Source organism: Schistocerca cancellata, chromosome 6 (assembly GCF_023864275.1).
Source record: "Schistocerca cancellata isolate TAMUIC-IGC-003103 chromosome 6, iqSchCanc2.1, whole genome shotgun sequence".
NCBI lineage: Eukaryota > Metazoa > Arthropoda > Insecta > Orthoptera > Acrididae > Schistocerca > Schistocerca cancellata.
In genome coordinates, this window is record NC_064631.1 from 609,661,757 (window position 1) to 609,684,151 (window position 22,395).

A 22,395-nucleotide genomic window follows, 5' to 3' on the forward strand; every position below is an offset into this window, starting at 1 on the left:
TCATGGTTTCAGTGTTTCAACAACACTCCATAGATGCTCACAACATTGGCACATGAACAGCCGACCAATGTGGCTGGTTCTGAGATGCTAATGCTTAACATTCTGATATTTGTCAGAACTGCTTATGTTAGGAGATTTTCCCATTTGGCCTGTATTGTCAATAGATTGATTCCCCATTTGTCTCTTATATACACAGGTGTGCAAAACTTGAACGAAAGTAATTTTAGAGTGATGTGTCACTACCAAGTAACAGTTCGATGAAACTTGGACCATAAATTAAAAGGACTGCTACAGGAGAATACAGAAGGTAATTGTAAGGTATATGCAATGAAATAAACAGAAATAACACATTTATTCGAAGGCAATAATTACACTCTAGTTACCGCAATTTATAAAGGTTTTCTGAACATTACAAAAGACTGAGCATAGTTTGTAATGGGGTATATGATGACCATGGACGGCAGTAAATGCTGTGCATTGCACTCCAGTGCAATGTTGGTAAGGGGTTCTTGCGGTAGTGCTTTTCATTAGTCCACCAGCACAGTTAACAACTGCTGGATGGTGGTTAGTGCATTTAGATGTGCTGTAATGCATCTCACACGTGCTCGATGGGATATGAGTGTGGGGAAAGGCAGGCCAGTCCATTCATCAAATATCTTCTCGTTAAAAGGGCTGCTCCACCTTAGCTGTTGGATGAGGTCATGTATCGTCATCCATAAAAATAAAGTCGGGGCCATGTGCACCCCAGAAGAGACACATGGGGAAGGACTACAGTAAAGTGCCACAAAATGTTGTCCAGGGAATGTACCACGTTCATTAGTTTGGAGGTCAGTACGCCCATGCAATATTATGCCTCCTCACACGACTCTGGGCGCATTGTGTGTACCCACCTCTCACGATACGGCAGCATGTGCAGAATCCCTACACAAACTGAATCTGCTGTCATCTGAGAAGAGCAAGCTACCTCACTCCTCATTGGTCCAGGCACCTTTGGAAATGGTGTTGCCAATATGCAGATTTCACAGAATACAATGTACTGGTTATAGGGCAAATAGACGACTGCCATAAAGTCGCCATGCCACTGTGGAGTGTGAGATTGCATTACTTGCAGTCTTGCTAAATCTGGTTGTTGTTGTACATGCTGTTTGATGTGGGTCTTGCCTGTTGTACAATGTAGTGGTCATCTGCTGCTGTACTTGACTGTGGTCAACCATTTCCTTTTCTTCAGGCAACAGTGCTGTGCTTTGGAATGGCCCCCACGCATTTGAAACAGTTTGAGAGCAATTTTGAACTCCTGGGCTATACCTGTCACACTTTGTCCTTCTTCCACTTTGCCAGTGATTTTTATCCATGTAATGTCATCCAGATGTTATCTCTGGGCCATGTTGTAATGAACACCATAACCACAGTGTCCTGTGTGCAATTGGGAGACCTCTACCAACATGCTCATGCACTTTTTGATTTCCACCGAGCAGTTGACATTTTGATATCTTATCTGTCTCATCTCTAAGTTTTGCAGAGCAGAGTACTTTGCTCACTGTGTAATGTGTTCATAATGCCTTTAGGCAGTATTCAGTCTTGCTGTGGGTAGCAATCATTGTGTGTGTGTGTGTGTGTGTGTGTGTGTGTGTGTGTGTGTGTGTGTGTGTGAGTGAGAGAGAGAGAGAGAGAGAGAGAGAGAGAGAGAGAGAGAGAGAGAGAGAGAGAGAGAGAGAGGGGGGGGGGGGGGGGGGGATGAAATCAAGATTCATTTCTGCTAAGATTTTCTTTGTAAACTGCCAATTGCTTTAATTTGAGTCATCAAAATGTATGATCTTGGTTCTTGAATACTGAGTTTCAGGCAGAAAGAGCAAGGGAAATGTTACTGAGAGTCACATAATATAATACTGAGAAGTACAGGGTTATTACAAATGATTGAAGCGATTTCACAGCTCTACAATAAGTTTATTATTTGAGATATTTTCGAAATGCTTTGCACACACGTACAAAAACTCAAAAAGTTTTTTTAGGCATTCACAAATGTTCGATATGTGCCCCTTTAGTGATTCGGCAGACATCAAGCCGATAATGAAGTTCCTCCCACACTCGGCGCAGCATGTCCCCATCAATGAGTTCGAAAGCATCGTTGATGCGAGCTCGCAGTTCTGGCACGTTTCTTGGTAGAGGAGGTTTAAACACTGAATCTTTCACATAACCCCACAGAAAGAAATCGCATGGGTTAAGTCGGGAGAGCGTGGAAACCATGACATGAACTGCTGATCATGATCTCCACCACGACCGATCCATCGGTTTTCCAATCTCCTGTTTAAGAAATGCCGAACATCATGATGGAAGTGCGATGGAGCACCATCCTGTTGAAAGATGAAGTCGGCGCTGTCGGTCTCCAGTTGTGGCATGAGCCAATTTTCCGCGGGCTACGCGTGGAACTTCCCCGCACGCGTTCAACCGTTTCTTCGCTCACTGCAGGCCGACCCGTTGATTTCCTCTTACAGAGGCATCCAGAAGCCTTAAACTGCGCATACCATCGCCGAATGGAGTTAGCAGTTGGTGGATCTTTGTTGAACTTCGTCCTGAAGTGTCGTTGCACTGTTATGACTGACTGATGTGAGTGCATTTCAAGCACGACATACGCTTTCTCGGCTCCTGTCGCCATTTTGTCTCACTGCGCTCTCGAGCGCTCTGACTGCAGAAACCTGAAGAGCGGCTTCAGCCGAACAAAACTTTATGACTTTTTCTACGTATCTGTAGTGTGTCGTGACCATATGTCAATGAATGGAGCTACAGTGAATTTATGAAATCGCTTCAATCATTTGCAATAGCCCTGTAGTAATCTGGTGTGCTATAATGAAAACAGTTGGAAAAATGTTGACATTCCCCTCCATTACAAAAAGTAAATTTTTGTGGTAAAGTAAGCCAAAGAAAAAGTTATTTTTAGGGGCATATTTTAGATTATGTAACTATGGATATAAATGACAGTTTTGAAAATTGTCTGCTATTAACTGTTCTGTATTTTCATAATTATTTTTAATGTAAGAGGTAATTAATTTCCTTTTTAGGTTTCATTGTATGAGCACGCTTTTCCAGCAGGCATCTGAACATATCAAATCTCTTCATAAGAAAGAAACATGGAAAGTTGAATTTGATACTAAATATGGTGGCATAACAGATCTTGTAAGTATTCACATATTTCTGAAGTGTAATTCATAAATGACTAAGTGAAGTCTCTGAATAATGTTGTTTTCTGAGACCATAACTGAACAGTTAAGACAGATATTTCAACATAAAAGAGTAATAACAGTTTTATTCAGAGGAAACTGGTACAGTTTCTACTAATTCAATAAAAACAAGTCTATAAACCCTGGTCAGGAATCTAACAACATGTGTGTTTACTTCATTATACTATCTTGACCTTTTACAGCAGTAAATGTGACAGCCTCTAGACTGTAAATTCTTGCGTTACTTAACCACTTGAAAAAATTGTTTGAATTGTGTGTGTATCAGTCAACATTCAAATCGAATTGGCACCTAACAATTTTGTATTACAAGGGAAGTAACAACTGAAATCAAATAAAGATTACAAGGGCATACTAAAAATTAATGCTTCCAAATTTTCTATGTGAGAATTCATAAAGCTTTTTAATTAAGTGAATCTTATGAACATTGTACATCTTTATTCTTCATGTCTGCATATTTATTTCTCAACATAGTCACCATGATACCTGTACAAACACATTTCCCCCAACGAGAGACAAGTTTGTTGATACTGTCACTGTAGAATATTCGACTTTATCTACGGAGCCAAAATCTCACCTGTATGTGCACCACTTCATCACTATCAAAGTGAAGTCCTTGAAAGTGTTCTTTAAGTTTTGGAAACATATGAAAATTGGATGGAACCTGTGTGGAGGATGATCAGTGATGGTGAATCCAAGATGTCAGGTTGTTGCAGATGTCGCAGTGCTCATGTGTGGTCTTTCATTTGGTTGTGTAGTACCAACACAATAAGATATGACAGAAAAACTGAAAGGAGCAATTGTGTTTGGACATGCCTATGACCAACTGTGAATGAAATTGCTAGAGTTGTTGCTGTGTAAATGCAGTCAGTCAAATGTGTCTTCAAGGATTGGTGTGTCAATCACAGACTTGTAACATAGCTTGAGAACAGTGGTTGTAAAATGATCCTAACTGACAGGGGCTGGTCATAAGTGTCATGTCTTGTCAGCTACATTCAGTTTCATAGCCAACAGGAATTGCTAGTGATAGCAAAGCAGAACCATCTCGTGCAAGCATTGTGAAGGGAACTGCTTGCTGTGAACATTTGGGGTTGGGTGACTCATGGAAGTCCATTGCTTGTAGCACACAAGTAGTGTCTTCAGAATGAGATTTTCACTCTGCAGCGGAGTGTGCGCTGATATGAAACTTTCTGGCAGATTAAAACTGTGTGCCCGACCGAGACTCGAACTCGGGACCTTTGCCTTTCGCGGGCAAGTGCTCTACCATCTGAGCTACCGAAGCACGACTCACGCCCGGTACCCACAGCTTTACTTCTGCCAGTACCTCATCTCCTACCTTCCAAACTTTACAGAAGCTCTCCTGCGAACCTTGCAGAACTAGCACTCGTGAAAGAAAGGATATTGCGGAGACATGGCTTAGCCACAGCCTGGGGGATGTTTCCAGAATGAGATTTTCACTCTGCAGCGGAGTGTGCGCTGATATGAAACTTCCTGGCAGATTAAAACTGTGTGCCCGACCGAGACTCGAACTCGGGACCTTTGCCTTTCGCGGGCAAGTGCTCTACCATCTGAGCTACCGAAGCATGACTCACGCCCGGTACCCACAGTTTTAATCTGCCAGGAAGTTTCATATCAGCGCACACTCCACTGCAGAGCGAAAATCTCATTCTGGAAACATCCCCCAGCCTGTGGCTAAGCCATTTCTCCGCAATATCCTTTCTCTCAGGAGTGCTACTTCTGCAAGGTTCACAGGAGAGCTTCTGTAAAGTTTGGAAGATAGGAGACGAGGTACTGGCAGAAGTAAAGCTGTGGGTACCGGGCATGAGTCGTGCTTCGGTAGGTCAGATGGTAGAGCACTTGCCCGCGAAAGGCCAAGGTCCCGAGTTCGAGTCTCGGTCGGGCTCACAGTTTTAATCTGCCAGGAAGTTTCAAGTAGTGTCTTGTTTAAATGAGTCAAACAACACAGAAGCAGGACAGTAATTAACCTGCAGCTTGCATATTGTCCAATGAGTCATACTTTTGCCTCTCTCCAAACGATGCAAGATGTCGGGTGCAGCGATGGTCTTATGAGACGTTTCATCCACAGTGTGTGGAGGGTGTAGTTTACACTGGGTGTGGTTCTGTGATGTTTTGGGGCTATTTCTTGTACCACAACTTGGGTGCACTCTTTCTGGTTATTGTGAATGTGACCCAGGATGTTTGATATAAACATTCTCGGTGACCCAGTGTTGCCCTTTCTTCTACAATGTTATAATGAGGACACACTCGTCTTCCAAGATGCCAACAGCTGTGTTCACAGTGCTGCATGCATACACTCCTTTCTTGGCGAACATTCGGCCACCAGGTCGTATCTCTACTAGCCCACTAAATCACCCAGACTTAATTCCGTAGAAATGTCTGGGATCCTTTGGAACAGTGGGTGAAATGTGAAAATCAGTAACTAAGCAGTTTGGTACTTCTATAGGATCTAATTATTAATGAGTGGCTTCAGTGGAACACGCAAAGAAACTTGTGGAATCTTTCCTCGCCCAGTTGAAGCCATTATCAAGGCTGGAAGTGATTTTACACAATAGTAGCATGATGTCTCCTGGGTTGACTAATTTTTTTGTCTGGTGTGCTTATGACTCTATAACATATTGTTTCAAGCAAATTTTCAGCTATTTGCTGAAACATTCCTTGTGAATGACTCTTGTGAATATGCTACTCTTAAAAGTGTTACGCAGTATTATTTCTTTAGAAACTTATCCCCCAAAGTTTTTAGACTATTTAGCCTTCAAACAAGAATTTATTTATTTATGGATAAATAGTGAAAGTGAACACACACATTTTAAAATAATTTTTTGTCTTTTTTACCCAGTGAAGCTGGAGTAATTCCCTTGTTAGATCAGATTCCCTACACATATTAGAATATTTACAGGAATGTATTTGACCATCTTGAATAATGTCAGAGAAGCCATTCAGTAATGATTGTTAGATATCTCTCAGGTCGATAGTGCTGGAATGTCACTGGTTGAAAAGCAACATAAGACATAATTTTGTTGTGAAAACAGCTTTTTTATACCATGCTACTGTAATTCGAAACATAAGAAAGGTATTTCAAGGAAGGTACAGATGTTAGCCACAATTGGGCATTGAAATAGTTTCAGTGGCAGACGTTGAAAATTTGTGCCGGACCGGGACTTGAACCTGGATTTCTTGCATTATGTGAGTGGTTGGCTTTACCACTTCGGCTGTCCAAGTTCGCTTTCCATCCACAGGCAAACACAAGTGTGAGTTTTGTGAAGGTCCTGCAGCACCATGACCAGTCTTGAGTTAACATTGCTGTGAGCTGTGTGAACTAGAGATGGGCAAAACTGTTCTTTTCAGAGATCGGATCAGAACTGTTCACTCCCTGAAATGAATTAGCTCTTTTTCATGACTCACCACTCATTTACAATAGAAAATAAATGGAAGGCACATTGCCCTTTAAACTTGGTTTATTCCAGTACTATACCTGTATTTTGATCTTATTTGATCCTATTTTGAAGTAACACAGATAATGAGTGAGAATTTTGTATTGTTTATTGAAATTTCCACGATATGACAAAGTTTTTGATTATTGATTTATTTTGCACTAACGTGGTTTTTTGGGTGATCGGAAAATGTTGTAACTTGAGATTTACATTAACAATATATTTGGCTATAATGTATTAAAATTTCATTAACCTCATACAAATACATCACAAGCCATATATTTTTAAAGTGAACGTTTCCTTCCGAAGACGCCTAAAATTGCAAAATCCGTACCAGAATAAGAAAAAAAAAAATATAAATTTGACTGTAAAACGAAAGTGCTGCATATAGCCTTACGCAGAATAAAACAAGGAAAATATTGGTGTATCACATTTTGCGATACGTTTATCGGTTCGCTCGTAATTAAAGCGTAAATTCGAGTGTCCATAATAAAAATCCTATAGTAAGAGGAGTCGTCAGGAACCTAATCTGATCAGTTTAAACAAATAAAAATAAAACAAAAACAAATGATGTATACATAACATAATAATGTAATATACATAGCGGTATTACTACGAAGAACAATATCCAGTAGAGACGAACTCCGATGCAGAAGCACTGAGTCGAGCAGGTCGAGCCGCGAGCTGTATTACTGCATGAGCTAAGACCGCAGAGACCAGAGTGACACCTGAGTTGCTTTGCTCAACGCTCTGGCTAGAGTCGAGAACGGTGGGGTGAGAGTAGAACGGGCGAGTTCCGAGGGTGGGGGGAGCGGTGAACGGCCACCACTCACCCGCTCCGAGACAAATCGTCCGTTCCCTTGCGAGCAGGTTGTTGCAAGTAGTTCCTATGTTATCCGCTAGGTGGCTCTCTGTCCTGTTGCTCGCATCAACTGCCCAGAGGGCAGGACGTGCGACTGAAACGATCGCCGACAGAGTGCGATGCGAAGTTAAGCTGCGCCAGACACTGCACGCGGCAGACGACGCACAGAGACGGCACGGCATATCTGAAACACAAAATCCAATGGGGCACTGCACAATGCAGGCAGCCAAGGTAGAAGCAGGGCAGAGGCCGGCGCTGGCTGTGTTGTGTGGCGTGCACTGTGCTGTGACCAGCAGAGGCGCTGCTGATATGCTCCGTCTCTCTCTCTCTCTCTCTCTGCCGTGGGAAACGTTTGGAGCTACCGTTCTTTTTTTCTGAATCACTGATTGTTCACTCCTTTGAAAGATTCAACTCTATGAATCAGTTCAAGAGCGGATCCCCCATCTCTAGTGTGAACTTCAAGTAGCAAGATGGTGCTTGCTGCTGACTGCTATGAGATCTCACGCAAGTGTTGAATATGTTCTTACAATTGGGAGATAGAGATATGCTAGACATGGACTTCAACTGAATTAGAGGGGAAAGTTAGGTTGACTGAGCTTCTTGCAGAAAATGTGTGTGTGTGTGTGTGTGTGTGTGTGTGTGTGTGTGTGTGTGTGGGGGGGGGGGGGGGGGGGGGCACAATCGCACAAAGCAAGGTCCTTGTAGTTACTGCTGTCAGGATTTAGGCATCTTGTTATGAAAGAAATTAAATTAACATATGAGCCTCTCAGAATCATAAGAATACACAGAAAAATTAAGTTAGCTTATTTCAGCAGAATATTAGACAGGGTGTATACGATCCAGGATAACTGGGAAATCTGTAAAAAACCCGGGAATATTTTTATCCAGGAGAAAACAGGGAAAAACCTGGGAATTTGTTAGAATTCCAGGAATTTTTCATTGTTTTAGTCTTCAGTTAAATTTCTGTAATTTTGACTGTTAAGAACTGATAGTCTAACAAAGAATTTTACTGTATCACGCCGCTGCAGCAATAAAACGTAAACAAGAAAATAAAACCAAAATAAAACCTAAGTTGCAAAGGAAATGGGCCATTTACAACAACAAAACACAGTGTACACACAAGCATTTGCTAAAAGCAAAATGTGTCAAAGGCTTTAGCGCGAAGATGATGAAATACTTCATAACAGCAAACTGCTTCTGATGAGCATGATGTCACAACTGTTTACATTAAGTTCATTTTGAGCAGTTGCCAGCGGGCTCATGTGCATGCACACTTGAGTTGTATACATGCAGTACTCTCTCCTGCTTGTGGCTACTTGGGAGTGAGGCTGCAGCAGTAGCAAGAAGCAGTCGAGCTACCCAGAATTTTTTTTTTTGGCATACCCAAACTGCCAGATTGGCACGTGTGCAGAGCAGTCTGGGTTGTAATGGGAAGGGGGATAGTGACCCCTGTTAATGTTTAGTGATTGTACTGTTTCCTTTTTGTTTACAGTTCTAACATCAAATAAAAACAAAACTGATTTCTTTGGCCGGGAACTATCAAGTGAATTAAAATACGTTCACATAATTACAGAAGGTTAAAATATGTTATTAGTTTCAGTTGAATGATTTCATTTTCTTTCCACGTTTTTGGCAGTCAGTCATTAATTGCCTTGCGCATCAATGAAGTAATTTTTGTCGGTTTGCTAAATAAATGTGGCTTTTATCAATATTTTCCACAGATCAGTCAGTTTATAAGAAATGAAGTGTTTAATTCCACATTATTGGCTAGTTTCAACTGTTTACTGAGTTTCAAGTGCACATTTTCATCTCCTGGCACTTACGGCATTATCACATAATAATAAACCAAATATAAGAAAATAAAGACTGGTACTCCAAGAAAATTTGCATCCTGAAAAGCATGCTGAAGAGCTTTATATCAGATTGGAACCTACTTCATTGTGAATCTGGACATATGAAAGTGTGTGCCAAATTATGCATTTTAGTATGGTTTACAAAATTCCTATGCTCTTGGAGTATCCTCTGTATTTCTTTTATGATGTCATGTGCGATCTCTTAATGATGTCTGTCTCTATGGGCTTCTTACGACATTGTAGCTGTCCACGCACAGTAACGCTTGTTTTTTGGTACTCTCTGGCACCAGGTGAAGTGATATATTGATAATTTTTACTTTTTGGACCTCAGACTACAACTGTATGAAACACAATTTTCATGCTGTACATGTTTTGCCTTTATTCTTTGCAAGGCATCTTCAGTGGCCTGCTGAAATGAACCCATGTCTAAGAGGTCGCAGGAAAATATTGTGAATGGTACTTTGAAAAGTGTTATTTTCAAAGGAAATTTCCATTTATGCAAGATGAAGTATGTTAGTGTGAGAACATGCAATGAATTTCTTAAATCACAGACTCTCATGTGAAACGTAACATTTTAAGTACCAGCCACTCAGAATAATATCAAGCCCAGAAAACCAGACATTAATTTCATTGCTTAAAATTGTATTGGCACATTTGTGCGATGTATCTTAAAGTGTAATACATGTGGAACAGGCCAATATTATATATGAAAGCTTAGCTTTTCTTGTAGCTGCACTATGTACTTCTGCATCTACATCCACATTTACATCTACATGGATACTCTGCAAATCACATTCAAGTGCCTGGCAGAGGGTTCATCGAACCACCTTCACAATTCTCTATTATTCCAATCTCATATAGCGTGCAGAAAGAATGAACACCTACATCTTTCCGTACGAGCTCTGATTTTCCTTATTTTCTCGTGGTGATCATTCCTCCCTATGTAGGTCAGTGTCAACAAAATATTTTCGCATTCGGATGAGAAAGTTGGTGATTGGAATTTCATGAGAAGAGTCCATCGCAACGAAAAATGCCTTTCTTTTAATGATTTCCATGCCAAATCCTGTATCATTTCAGTGACACTCTCTCCCATATTTTGCGATAATACAAAACGTGCTGTGCCTTTCTTTGAACTTTTTCAGTGTACTCCCATCAGTCATATTTGGTAAGGATCCCACACCGCGCAGCAGTATTCTAAAAGAGAATGGACAAGCATAGTGTAGGCAGTCTCCTTAGTAGGTCTGTTACATTTTCTAAGTGTCCTGCCAATAAAATACAGTCTTTGGTTAGCCTTCCCCACAATATTTTCTGTGTGTTCCTTCCAGTTTAAGTTGTTTGTAATTGTAATACTTAGGTATTTAGTTGAATTTACAGCTTTTAGGTTAGAATGATTTATCGCGTAACTGAAGTTAAACAAGTTCCTTTTAAAACTCATGTGGATGACCTCACACTTTTCGTTATTTAGGGTCAACTGCCACTTTTCGCACCATTCCGATATTTCTTCTAAATCGCTTTACAGTTTGTTTTGATCTTCTGATGACTTTACTAGTCGATAAACGACAGAGTCATCTGCAAACAACTGAAGACAGCTGGTGAGATTGTCTCCCAAATTGTTTATATAGATAAGGAACAGCAAAGGGCCTATAACACTACCTTGGGAAACGCCAGAAATCACTTATGTTTTACTCAATTACTTTCCGTCAATTACTACGAACTGTGACTTCTCTAACAGGAAATCACAAATCCAATCACATAACTGAGACGATATTTCATAAGCATGCAATTTCACTATGAGCCGCTTGTGTGGTACAGTGTCAAAAGCGTTCCGGAAATACAGGAATATGGAATCGATCTGAAATCCCTTGTCAGTAGCACTCAGCACTTAATGTGAATAAAGAGCTGGTTGTGTTTCACAGGAACGATATTTTCTAAACCCATGTTGTCTGTGTGTCAATAGACCGTTTTCTTCAAGGTAATTCATAATGTTCGAACACAATATATGTTGTAAAATCCTGCTGCATATCAATGTTATCGATATGGGCCTGTAATTTAGTGGATTACTCCTACTACCTTTCTTGAATATTGGTGTGACCTGTGCAACTTTCCAGTCTTTGGTTATGGATCTTTCATCGAGGGAACGGTTGTATATGATTGTTAAGTATGGAGCTAATGCATCAGCATATTCCGAAAGGAACATAATTAGTATACAGTCTGGAGCAGAAGACTTGCTTTCATTAAGTGATTTAAGTTGCTTCATTACTCCGAGGATATTTACTTCGACATTACTCATGTTGGTATCTTTTCTCGATTCGAATTCTGGAATATTTACTTCGTCTTCTTTTGTGAAGGCATTTCGGAAGGCTGTGTTTAGTAACTCTGCTTTGGCACCACTGTCTTCGATAGTATCTCCATTGCTGTCATGTAGAGAAGGCATTGATTGTTTCTTGCCACTAACATAATTCACATACGACCAGAATCGCTTTGGGTGTTCTGCCAGGTTTTGAGATAAAGTTTCGTTGTGGGAAATGTTATAGGCATCTCGCATTGAAGTCCATGCTAAATTTCGAGCTTCTGTTAGAAATCTCCAATCTTGTGGATTTTGCGTCTGTTTAAATTTGACATGTTTGTTTCGTTGTTTCTGAAACAGTGTTCTAACCCATTTTGTGTATCAAGGAGGATCAGCTCCGTCATTTGTTAATTTATTTGGTATGAATCTCTCAATTGCTGCCGATACTATTTCTTTGAATTCAAGCCACATCTGGTCTACATTTATATTATTAATTTGGAATGAGTGAAGATTGTCTCTCAGGAAGGCGTCAAGTGAATTTTTATCTGCTTTTTTGAAAGGTATATTTTCGCTTATTTTTCAAGGATTTGGGGATTACAATATTCAATCTCGCTGTGACAACCTTGTGTTCACTAATCCCTGAATCAGTTTTGATGCTTGTTATTAACTCAGAATTATTTGTTGCTAAGAGGTCAAGTGTGTTTTCACAACTGTTTACTATTTGCGTGGGCTCATAAACTAACTGCTCGAAATAACTTTCAGAGAATGCATTTAGCACAATTTCGGATGATAATTTATGCATACCTCTGGAATTAAACATGTATTTATATTGAGGGTAAATTAAAGTCACCACCAACTATTATCATATGAGTTGGGTACGTGTTTGAAATCAAACTGAAGTTTTCTTTGAACCTTTCAGCAACTGTATCATCAGAATTGGAGGTCGGTAAAAGGATCCAATTATTATTTTATTCTGGTTGCCAACAATGACCTCTGCCCGTACTAACTCACAGGAAGTATCTACTTTAATTTCGCGACAAGTTAAACTACTTCTGGCAGCAACAAACACACCACCGCCAACCGTGTTTAGCCTATCCTTTCGGAACACCGTTAGGTTCTTCGCAAAAATTTCAGCTGAGCTTATATCTGGCTTCAGCCAGCTTTCAGTGCCTATAACGATTTGAGCATCAGTGCTTTCAATTAGCACTTGGAGCTCTGGTACTTTCCCAGCACAGCTAAGACAATTTACAACTGTTATACAAATGGTTCTTGTATCTATGTTCTTCCTGTGTTCAGCATGCACCCTTTTTGACTGAAGCCCTTCTTGTGTTTTCCCGAGACCCTCTAACCTAAAAAACAGCCCAGTCCAGGCCACGCAGCCCCTGCCACCTGTGTAGCCGCCTCCTGCGTATAGTGGACACCTGACCTACTCAGCGGAAGCCGAAACCCAACCACCCTTTGGCACAAGTCGAAGAATCTGCAGTCTACACGGTCGCAGAACCGTCTTAGCCTCTGATTCAGACCCTCCACTCGGCTCTGTACCAGAGGTCCGCAATTGGTCCTGTCGACTATGCTGCAAAGGGTCAGCTCTGCTTTCATCTTGCAAGCAAGACTGGCAGCCTTTACCACTTCTGTTAGCCACTCAAAACCAGAGAAAATCTCTTCTGATCCAAAGTGACACACATAATTGGTACCGACGTGAGCAACCACCTGCAGTTGGCTGCACCCTGTGCTCTTCATGGCATCCGGGAGGACCCTTTCCACATCTGGAATGACTCCAGCCGGTATGCACACGGAGTGCACGTTGGTTTTCTTACCCTTCTTGTCAGCCAAGTCCCTAAAGGACCACATAACGCGCCTAACATTGGAACTTCCGACTACCACTAATCCCACCCTCTGTGATTGCCCGGATCTTGCAGACTGAGTGTTTTCCTCTGAAACAGGACAGGTGACAGCATCTGGTTCAGTGACAGTAGCAGCCACAGACAGCACCTGCAACGTGTTTGTCAGACAAACTGGGAAGGCCTTATGTGCAGCCGCCTGGGAAGTCTTTCGCCACCTGCTTCGCTCTGGGGCGACTTCCCACTCGACCACAGGTGAAGGGCCAGCCTCAGTGCGAGCAGTAACTGGGTTGGCCACTGGTGAGGACCGATCGGAAGACTCTGATGTACTGGGCGTCTTTTGGATCCCCACGGTCGGCCCACAACAGTGGTGCCCATCCACTGCAACCTCAAGCTGTGTAACCGAAGCCATCACTCCTTGAAGCTGAGAGTAAAGTGTCACCAATTCGGCTCTCATCCGCACACAACAATCGCAGTCCCTGTCTATACTAAAGACTGTGGAAAACTAAACTATGCAGATAAATGGACTATCGGCACGTGCTGTGCAACTCTACTGTAGACCCTGACGAAAATGCATGAACTGTGTGTAGTAATATGCAGATATTCGAAAACCTAACTACCGAAGCACTCAGGTGAAACTAAATAATTTGCCCCTGATTAGGAACTTGTAGTATGTCACAAAATCGGTTTACTTTCCGACGCAAACAAAAGTGCGACATCTGTGGCTATTAGATATTAAATTTATATGCAGAAACTCAAGAACCTAAACTATTAAAGCACACAGATGATATAATAAAATTCGCTCCTGGTTAGGAACTCGTAAATGACTCGAGCGGTTACTTCTCTGTTGCTACGTCTGTCGTGGTCGGCTACTGCTACATTAATTTAAACCATTAACTTCTCCTGTTTGTGTGTTCACACTGCTTAAAAGTGATGTTGCTATTGGCTGACTATGTCACATGTCCTATGCTCTGAATATCTGCTGTTATTGGCTGGCGAGATTATGTGCAGTGAGCTATGATTGGCTTAGAAAAGCACATTGCCATCTCTATTTCATTGTTTTGGAAATGAACGTGCTGTGTTTGGTGGAATTCGAATTTATACTTTTATAATATGAAAATATGCAAGGTATCGTAATATGAAAATACGCAGCGTACATGTTGCTGCATATCAAAGATGTTTCCAAAATGTGTTTTTTTCCCAGCCTTTGCCGAGTTTCGTTTTATAAAGTGCTGGGAAGGTCTACACTGGTATATAAAACTTTTACAATTCGAAGGACTGATATTTTTACAGCTCCAAAGGAAAGTACGCTGTCGCTTATCATGGAGAAAGTGTATTGTAACCTGGGAAGAAGTGTATTTTCACATGGGAAAAAGTGTGTTTTTAACTGGGAAATCCAGGAAAAATCCGGGGCTTTTTTTCTTGTCCACGTATACACTCTGTTAGAGGACTGAGTAACAGAATATATGTTCAAAAACATTGAATCAAGTATAGATCAGTGCATAGAAGTACATACATGCAAATTAATACTGAAAAATAGTTCACTTTTAACTGTAATTGTATATGAATCCCAACAGAGAAGTTTTGAACTGTTTGTGAGGCATATGGATTCCTTACTGTGCTGTCATTAATATTTACTATATTCAATGTGGATGGCAAACTGCAACTGTGATTTAAATTGGCAATGTGTAACAACAGTGGAAAGTCCTGAATTGGACAATGTGTAAAATAAGGAAAGGCAGCTATTCACCTATAACAGACTGGTGTGTGCAGCATAGGAACATGTAACAGAAAACAGCATTCACATGACCTTTGAGCTCTTCCTCTTTTTCTATTAACAGCAGACAAATTTACACACACACAACCACACAGACACCCAAACATATACTCCTGCAGGCATGTAAGTTTAAACAAATCTGTTTGGCACTATATCTTTCCACAGAGTGTGTCTGAATGCCAACAGAGTCATCTTTACGTGCTCTTTAACTGACATGTTGTGCTTCTCTGTGTCTATAATAGTTTACTCTGCATGTGTGTAAATGTAAACACTATAAATCTACCCTTTGTGTGCATCTCTGGCTGGAACTGATAGCATATCCGGAGCAGTCAGATCTGACAGGATAACATGTAGGCCCCTTAACTCATCGCACTGTTCAGCCACGCTGCCTTTATATCGTGCCGTGCCCACCAGACATCTGTCAGAGGTGTGCTGACCAGGCTCTTGCTATGCAGAGTGTGCAATCCAGATGTGGCATCTGACCCAAATTAATCACCAATATTTGAATATGACATGTTGTGTCACACCCTTGTGATTTCTAGCACATCAGAATCATATTCACTGTATGCAAAGCCTTGAAGTACATCATTCATGGACAAATGAGTGAATGCTTATGAAAATTCAGCTTGCGTGACAAATATCAATCTGGTTTTTGTAAACACAAACACTGCACTAATTAAGGTAACTGATGACATGAAAATGTCACAGACAGTCATGACTTCAACAAAGATCTGATGCCATTAACTATGACACACGGCTCATAAAAATGTGACAACTAAAATTTGCAAATAATAGGCTGAAGTTGTTTTGAATGTTGCTTGAGAAACAGACAGCATGATGATGTGTGTTGGAATAAAAGGCAGCTGAAAACATGTTCTCAGTAGTGCCATGGGTCAGTCCTGTATTCACTACTGTTCTCCTTGTATGTCAGAAATATCTTGTCAGTTTTATCCTCCTGCAAACATCATTTCTATGCCAGTGACCTTAAGCGTTATCTTAAGTACCAGGCTTTAAGAAATTGATACTGTAATCATCCTGGTAATGACGATCTGTCCTCATTGTTCAGATGGACATGAAACTCAGACTATAAACTAGATGCAAAGAAGTCCAAATAATTGTAATTATGCATCAAAAAGTAATTACCTCTACATTCCACAGACAGTTGCCTCATATTTTTCTCAGTGGTATCCCAATACCGTAGTGGTGAATAAAGTGGATGTAACTTGGATGAGAACCTCCACTAAGCAAAAAATACTGTTGCCACACAGTGGAAGACTTCCCCTTGCTTCCGTGACATCAAGAAGTTTTGAAACATATTTACACTGTATGTGAAATGTGAACTTCAACATTGACTTGTTTTGTCAAATCTCCATATCATGATATAATCCAACGCTGCATCAACTCTAGTTGATCAGAACTAACCGTATATGCTTGTGTTCTTTATATAAGCATCGTCTGTCTGTTTCACTGTGTCAGTGCTTCATATGCCCAGTTAGGATAATTGCCCTTGTATCCTGTGAAGTTAGCAGCAGTTCAGACACTGACTGCAAAATGACATAAATTAACAGAATTTGTGGCAGGAAACATCCACCAGTAGATCACTTATCACTGCTGTGGAGAAATTGTCCTGTGATGGCTCCACGAGATGGTGCACCCCATGTATCGTGCCAGCTAACCTCATGGTACGGGAGGGACTGTTACGAGCAAATGGAACTACCAGTTGGAATGGACAGTTCATGACTGAATCAGAAGCTCCCATAACTTCTGCTAGAGCATTACTGGAACCCTAGAGTGTTGTGATGGCATAGGAATGTTGGACTTTGCATTGAGGTGTTTACCTGTGTGCTGTAGATGAATTTGGTTTGTGATTATGGACTTGGGTGGACATTTCCAGTACCAGCCACATAATTGGTGACAGCTGCACAAGAGTATCAAGTCCTTAACCAAGTCTTGCATTTTATGCTACACAGATGACCCCAGCATCTTCTCTTGATCAGACCTCCAAACATAAGCTTCAAACAAACAGCAAATGCATGTCTTATATGTCATACTTCTCATGACTGACAACGATGAATGCCAGATAGTGGCTCCAGCAGTGGTGAGACTCCATCATCCTATGCCTGCTCTTTGGCAACCATTGGGGCATCACAAGATTAAAGGTATGCACCCAGTACCATGCTACTTGCTGGGTGTCTCAACAGAGATTAAGTAAATAGCACACACCTGCATGGCATTTGCCGTGATGCTAGTGGCACCATTTCCAAAGTTCTCATCTTGGCCACTTCCGCAACCCCTGCGAAAGCACAATAACATCGATTATGCCACGCCATTTATGGTCGACATGTGACTTGTGTTTGTGGATGCTGTTAACAGTTTGCATATGTGATCAACACAAACTGTACAGCGTCACCAGCCACCATCGAAACATTAGAGAGATTTCTGCCATTGAGGGTTTCTAGCATCATCATACCCGTTAATGGCGCTCAATTTTCATTTGGTCAGTTTAAGGACTTCTGTAAAAAAAATAGCATCTTACACCTCACCACAGCACCAGTCATCTGACCTAGAACAGTACGACTGAACTGTTTATGTGAACACTTGAAAATGCAGATGAAAAAAGTGGTACCCTTACCTTTATCCTGGCATGATACAGGACAATGCCAGGTAATGGAAAGTTTCAGCAGAGCTTCTCCATGGCTACTGCCAACGCAGGTTATTAAATTTGGTCCTCCTAGCACCAGAACACCACATGCCTCTTTGATGCCCCCGCTGTGGAGTTGGCATACAACTCTGGGCACACATCTTCGTGAGTGCCCAAGATATGATTTCCTGGCATCGTCATGGCAGTATGTGGCTGCATGACTGAGAGATGGCCAGCAATGGAACATGCTTCATGCATCACACCAACCAACTCCAAAAATGCTGCCTGAGCTCCATTGAGTATTGCCACCATTGCTGGCATCTCACCACTTCTGGCATCTCAGATAACACAACAAGGAAACCACGGCTTCAGTTAGTCTTCCGGCAGCAGCTGGGGACATGGATGTGCAGTCATAAACAACTGAGGTGAAACAGATCTTCCTCCACAACTGTCAGCCCTTTGCCCCACCTACCAGTGAAGTGTCCAAAGTGAACTACTGAGTGGAACTGATAGTTAGGGACTGTAACAAAATTTTCTATAACTTTGAATATAATAGAGGGAAACATTCCACGTGGGAAAAATATATCTAAAAACAAAGATGATGTGACTTACCAAAAGAAAGCGCTGGCAGGTCGATAGACAAACAAACACAAACATACACACAAAATTCTAGCTTTCACAACCAACGGCTGCTTCGTCAGGAAAGAGGGAAGGAGAGGGAAAGACGAAAGGATGTGGGTTTTAAGGGAGAGGGTAAGGAGTCATTCCAATCCCGGAAGCGGAAAGACTTACCTTAGGGGGAAAAAAGGACGGGTATACACACATATCCATCCACACATATACAGACACAAGCAGACATGTTAAAAGGCAAAGAGTTTGGGCAGAGATGTCAGTTGAGGCGGAAGTGCAGAGGCAAAGATGTTGTTGAATGATAGGTGAGGTATGAGTGGCGGCAACTAGAAATTAGCGGAGATTGAGGCCTGGTGGACAACGGGAAGAGAGGATATATTGAAGGGCAAGTTCCCATCTCCGGAGTTCGGATAGGTTGGTGTTAGTGGGAAGTATCCAGATAACCCGGACGGCGTAACACTGTGCCAAGATGTGCTGGCCGTGCACCAAGGCATGTTTCGCCACAGGGTGATCCTCATTACCAACAAACACTGTCTGCCTGTGTCCATTCGTGCGAATGGACAGTTTGTTGCTGGTCATTCCCACATAGAATGCGTCACAGTGTAGGCAGGTCAGATGGTAAATCACGTGGGTGCTTCCACACATGGCTCTGCCTTTAATCGTGTACACCTTCCGGGTTACAGGACTGGAGTAAGTGGTGGTGGGAGGGTGCATGGGACAGGTTTTACACCGGGGTTTGGGGATTTCATAGGGATGAACTAAGAGGTTACGAAGGTTAGGTGGACGGCGGAAAGACACTCTTGGTGGAGTGGGGAGGATTTCATGAAGGATGGATCTCATTTCAGGGCAGGATTTGAGGAAGTCGTATCCCTGCTGGAGAGCCACGTTCAGAGTCTGATCCAGTCCCGGAAAGTATCCTGTCACAAGTGGGGCACTTTTTTGTGGTTCTTCTGTGGGAGGTTCTGGGTTTGAGGGGGTGAGGAAGTGGCTCTGGTTATTTGCTTCTGTACCAGGTCGGGAGGGTAGTTGTGGGATGTGAAAGTTGTTATCAGGTTGTTGGTGTAATGGTTCAGGGATTCCGGACTGGAGCAGTTTCATTTGCCACGAAGACCTAGGCTGTAGGGATGGGACCGTTTGATGTGGAATGGGTGGCAGCTGTCATAATGGAGGTACTGTTGCTTGTTGGTGGGTTTCATGTGGACGGACGTGTGAAGCTGGCCATTGGACAGATGGAGGTCAACGTCATGGAAAGTGGCATGGGAACTCCGGAGATGGGAACTTGCCCTTCAATATATCCTCTTGTCCCGTTATCCACCAGGCCTCAATCTCCGCTAATTTCAAGTTGCCGCCACTCATACCTCACCTATCATTCAACAACATCTTTGCCTCTGCACTTCCACCTCGACTGACATCTCTGCCCAAACTCTTTGCCTTTTAATATGTCTGCTTGTGTCTGTATATGTGTGGATGGATATGTGTGTGTGTGCGAGTGTATATCCGTCCTTTTTTCCCCCTAAGGTAAGTCTTTCCGCTTCCGGGATTGGAATGACTCCTTACCCTCTCCCTTAAAACCCACATCCTTTCGTCTTTCCCTCTCCTTCCCTCTTTCCTGACGAAGCAGCCGTTGGTTGCGAAAGCTAGAATTTTGTGTGTATGTTTGTGTTTGTTTGTGTGTCTATCGACCTGCCAGCGCTTTCTTTTGGTAAGTCACATCATCTTTGTTTTTAGATATATTTCTATAACTTTGACTAGATTTCTACTAGGAGGCTGGAGGATTGTGATCTCATATGAGTGTTGGACTCCGGATCAAGCTTTTTAGTTGTGTGCTGTGGACTAAGTTAAGATTCTAATTATGGTCTTAAGCGAAACCTTTCAGATAACTTTTTTGTTTTTTCTGTTTTTTAGTCTGTCATCCAGGCTGCTCCACTGACTTTGGATTCATTTGTAAACTGAAGTATTCCTGTTCTGTATCAATAAATGCTGAAAATTGTCATGGCCAGTAAGAATATTTATGATTTTATCTATTGCGGCCAGAGAAGTCTACTGCCTAGGCTCCGCAGCATGCATGTACCCCAGTACATCGATTCAGACATCAAGTACCTGTCATCAGTCACAATATCTCACCTGTTAGTATCATAGCTGTGCCCTTTCATAAAACATAAACATTTGCAAACCTGTACTCTGTTGCTGGTGTCCACCTCTGGAACAAGATACCCTTTCACCCTGTGTACAATTGAATACCGTATTGCATTTAAGAATATGCTGAAGCACATACTTTTGTCATCCTTAATAGTTCGTGACAAAGCAAGCTGGGATGTTTTTACTTCCCCTCTTGTTTTTCCATCTGCCTCCTTAAAATCAATTTTCTCATTTTTGACTAATTTCTGTTAACATACATGAGTATAACCTACAGTTCCATAAAAGAGATAGGTTGGCCCTCAGTTTTAAAGTAAATAACACCAGATCCCCCTCCATGAACCATGGACCTTGCCGTTGGTGGGGAGGCTTGTGTGCCTCAGCGATACAGATGGCCGTACCATAGGTGCAACCACAACGGAAGGGTATCTGTTGAGAGGCCAGACAAACATGTGGTTCCTGAAGAGGGGCAGCAGCCTTTTCAGTAGTTGCAGGGGCAACAGTCTGGATGATTGACTGATCTGGCCTTGTAACATTAACCAAAACGGCCTTGCTGTGCTGGTACTGCGAACGGCTGAAAGCAAGGGGAAACTACAGCCGTAATTTTTCCCGAGGACATGCAGCTCTCCTGTACGATTAAATGATGATGGCGTCCTCTTGGGTAAAATATTCGGGAGGTAAAATAGTCCCCCATTCGGATCTCCGGGTGGGGACTACTCAGGAGGACGTCGTTATCAGGAGAAAGAAAACTGGCGTTCTACGGATCGGAGCGTGGAATGTCAGATCCCTTAATCAGACAGGTAGGTTAGAAAATTTAAAAAGGGAAATGGATAGGTTAAAGTTAGATATAGTGGGAATTAGTGAAGTTCGGTGGCAGGAGGAACAAGACTTTTGGTCAGGTGATTACAGGGTTATAAATACAAAATCAAATAGGGGTAATGCAGGAGTAGGTTTAATAATGAATAAAAAAATAGGAGTGCGGGTTAGCTACTACAAACAGCATAGTGAACGCATTATTGTGGCCAAGATAGACACAAAGCCCATGCCTACTACAGTAGTACAAGTTTATATGCCAACTACCTCTGCAGATGATGAAGAAATAGATGAAATGTATGACGAGATAAAAGAAATTATTCAGGTAGTGAAGGGAGACGAAAATTTAATAGTCATGGGTGACTGGAATTCGTCAGTAGGAAAAGGGAGAGAAGGAAACATAGTAGGTGAATATGGATTGGGGGGAAGGAATGAAAGAGGAAGCCGCCTCGTAGAATTTTGCACAGAGCATAACTTAATCATAGCCAACACTTGGTTCAAGAATCATAGAAGAAGGTTGTATACCTGGAAGAATCCTGGAGATACTAAAAGGTATCAGATAGATTATATAATGGTAAGACAGAGATTTAGGAACCAGGTTTTAAATTGTAAGACATTTCCTGGGGCAGATGTGGATTCTGACCACAATCTATTGGTTATGAACTGCAGATTGAAACTGAAGAAACTGCAAAAAGGTGGGAATTTAAGGAGATGGGACCTGGATAAACTGAAAGAACCAGAGGTTGTACAGAGTTTCAGGGAGAGCATAAGGGAACAATTGACAGGAATGGGGGAAAGAAATACATTAGAAGAAGAATGGGTAGCTCTGAGGGATGAAGTAGTGAAGGCAGCAGAGGATCAAGTAGGTAA

The 22,395-nt window shown here is 41.9% G+C and overlaps 1 protein-coding gene across 2 annotated transcripts in view; it reads left to right on the forward strand.

Annotated features, from left to right (window-relative positions):
• The window catches only part of LOC126191095 (exocyst complex component 2), a 143,852-nt gene that overhangs the window by 60,502 nt on the left and 60,955 nt on the right, over positions 1-22,395 (forward strand). For both annotated transcript variants that reach the window (XM_049931824.1, XM_049931825.1), the window contains exon 12: positions 3,057-3,171. In XM_049931824.1, the coding sequence (XP_049787781.1) occupies positions 3,057-3,171 (115 nt within the window). The remainder of the gene's footprint in view (positions 1-3,056; positions 3,172-22,395) is intronic.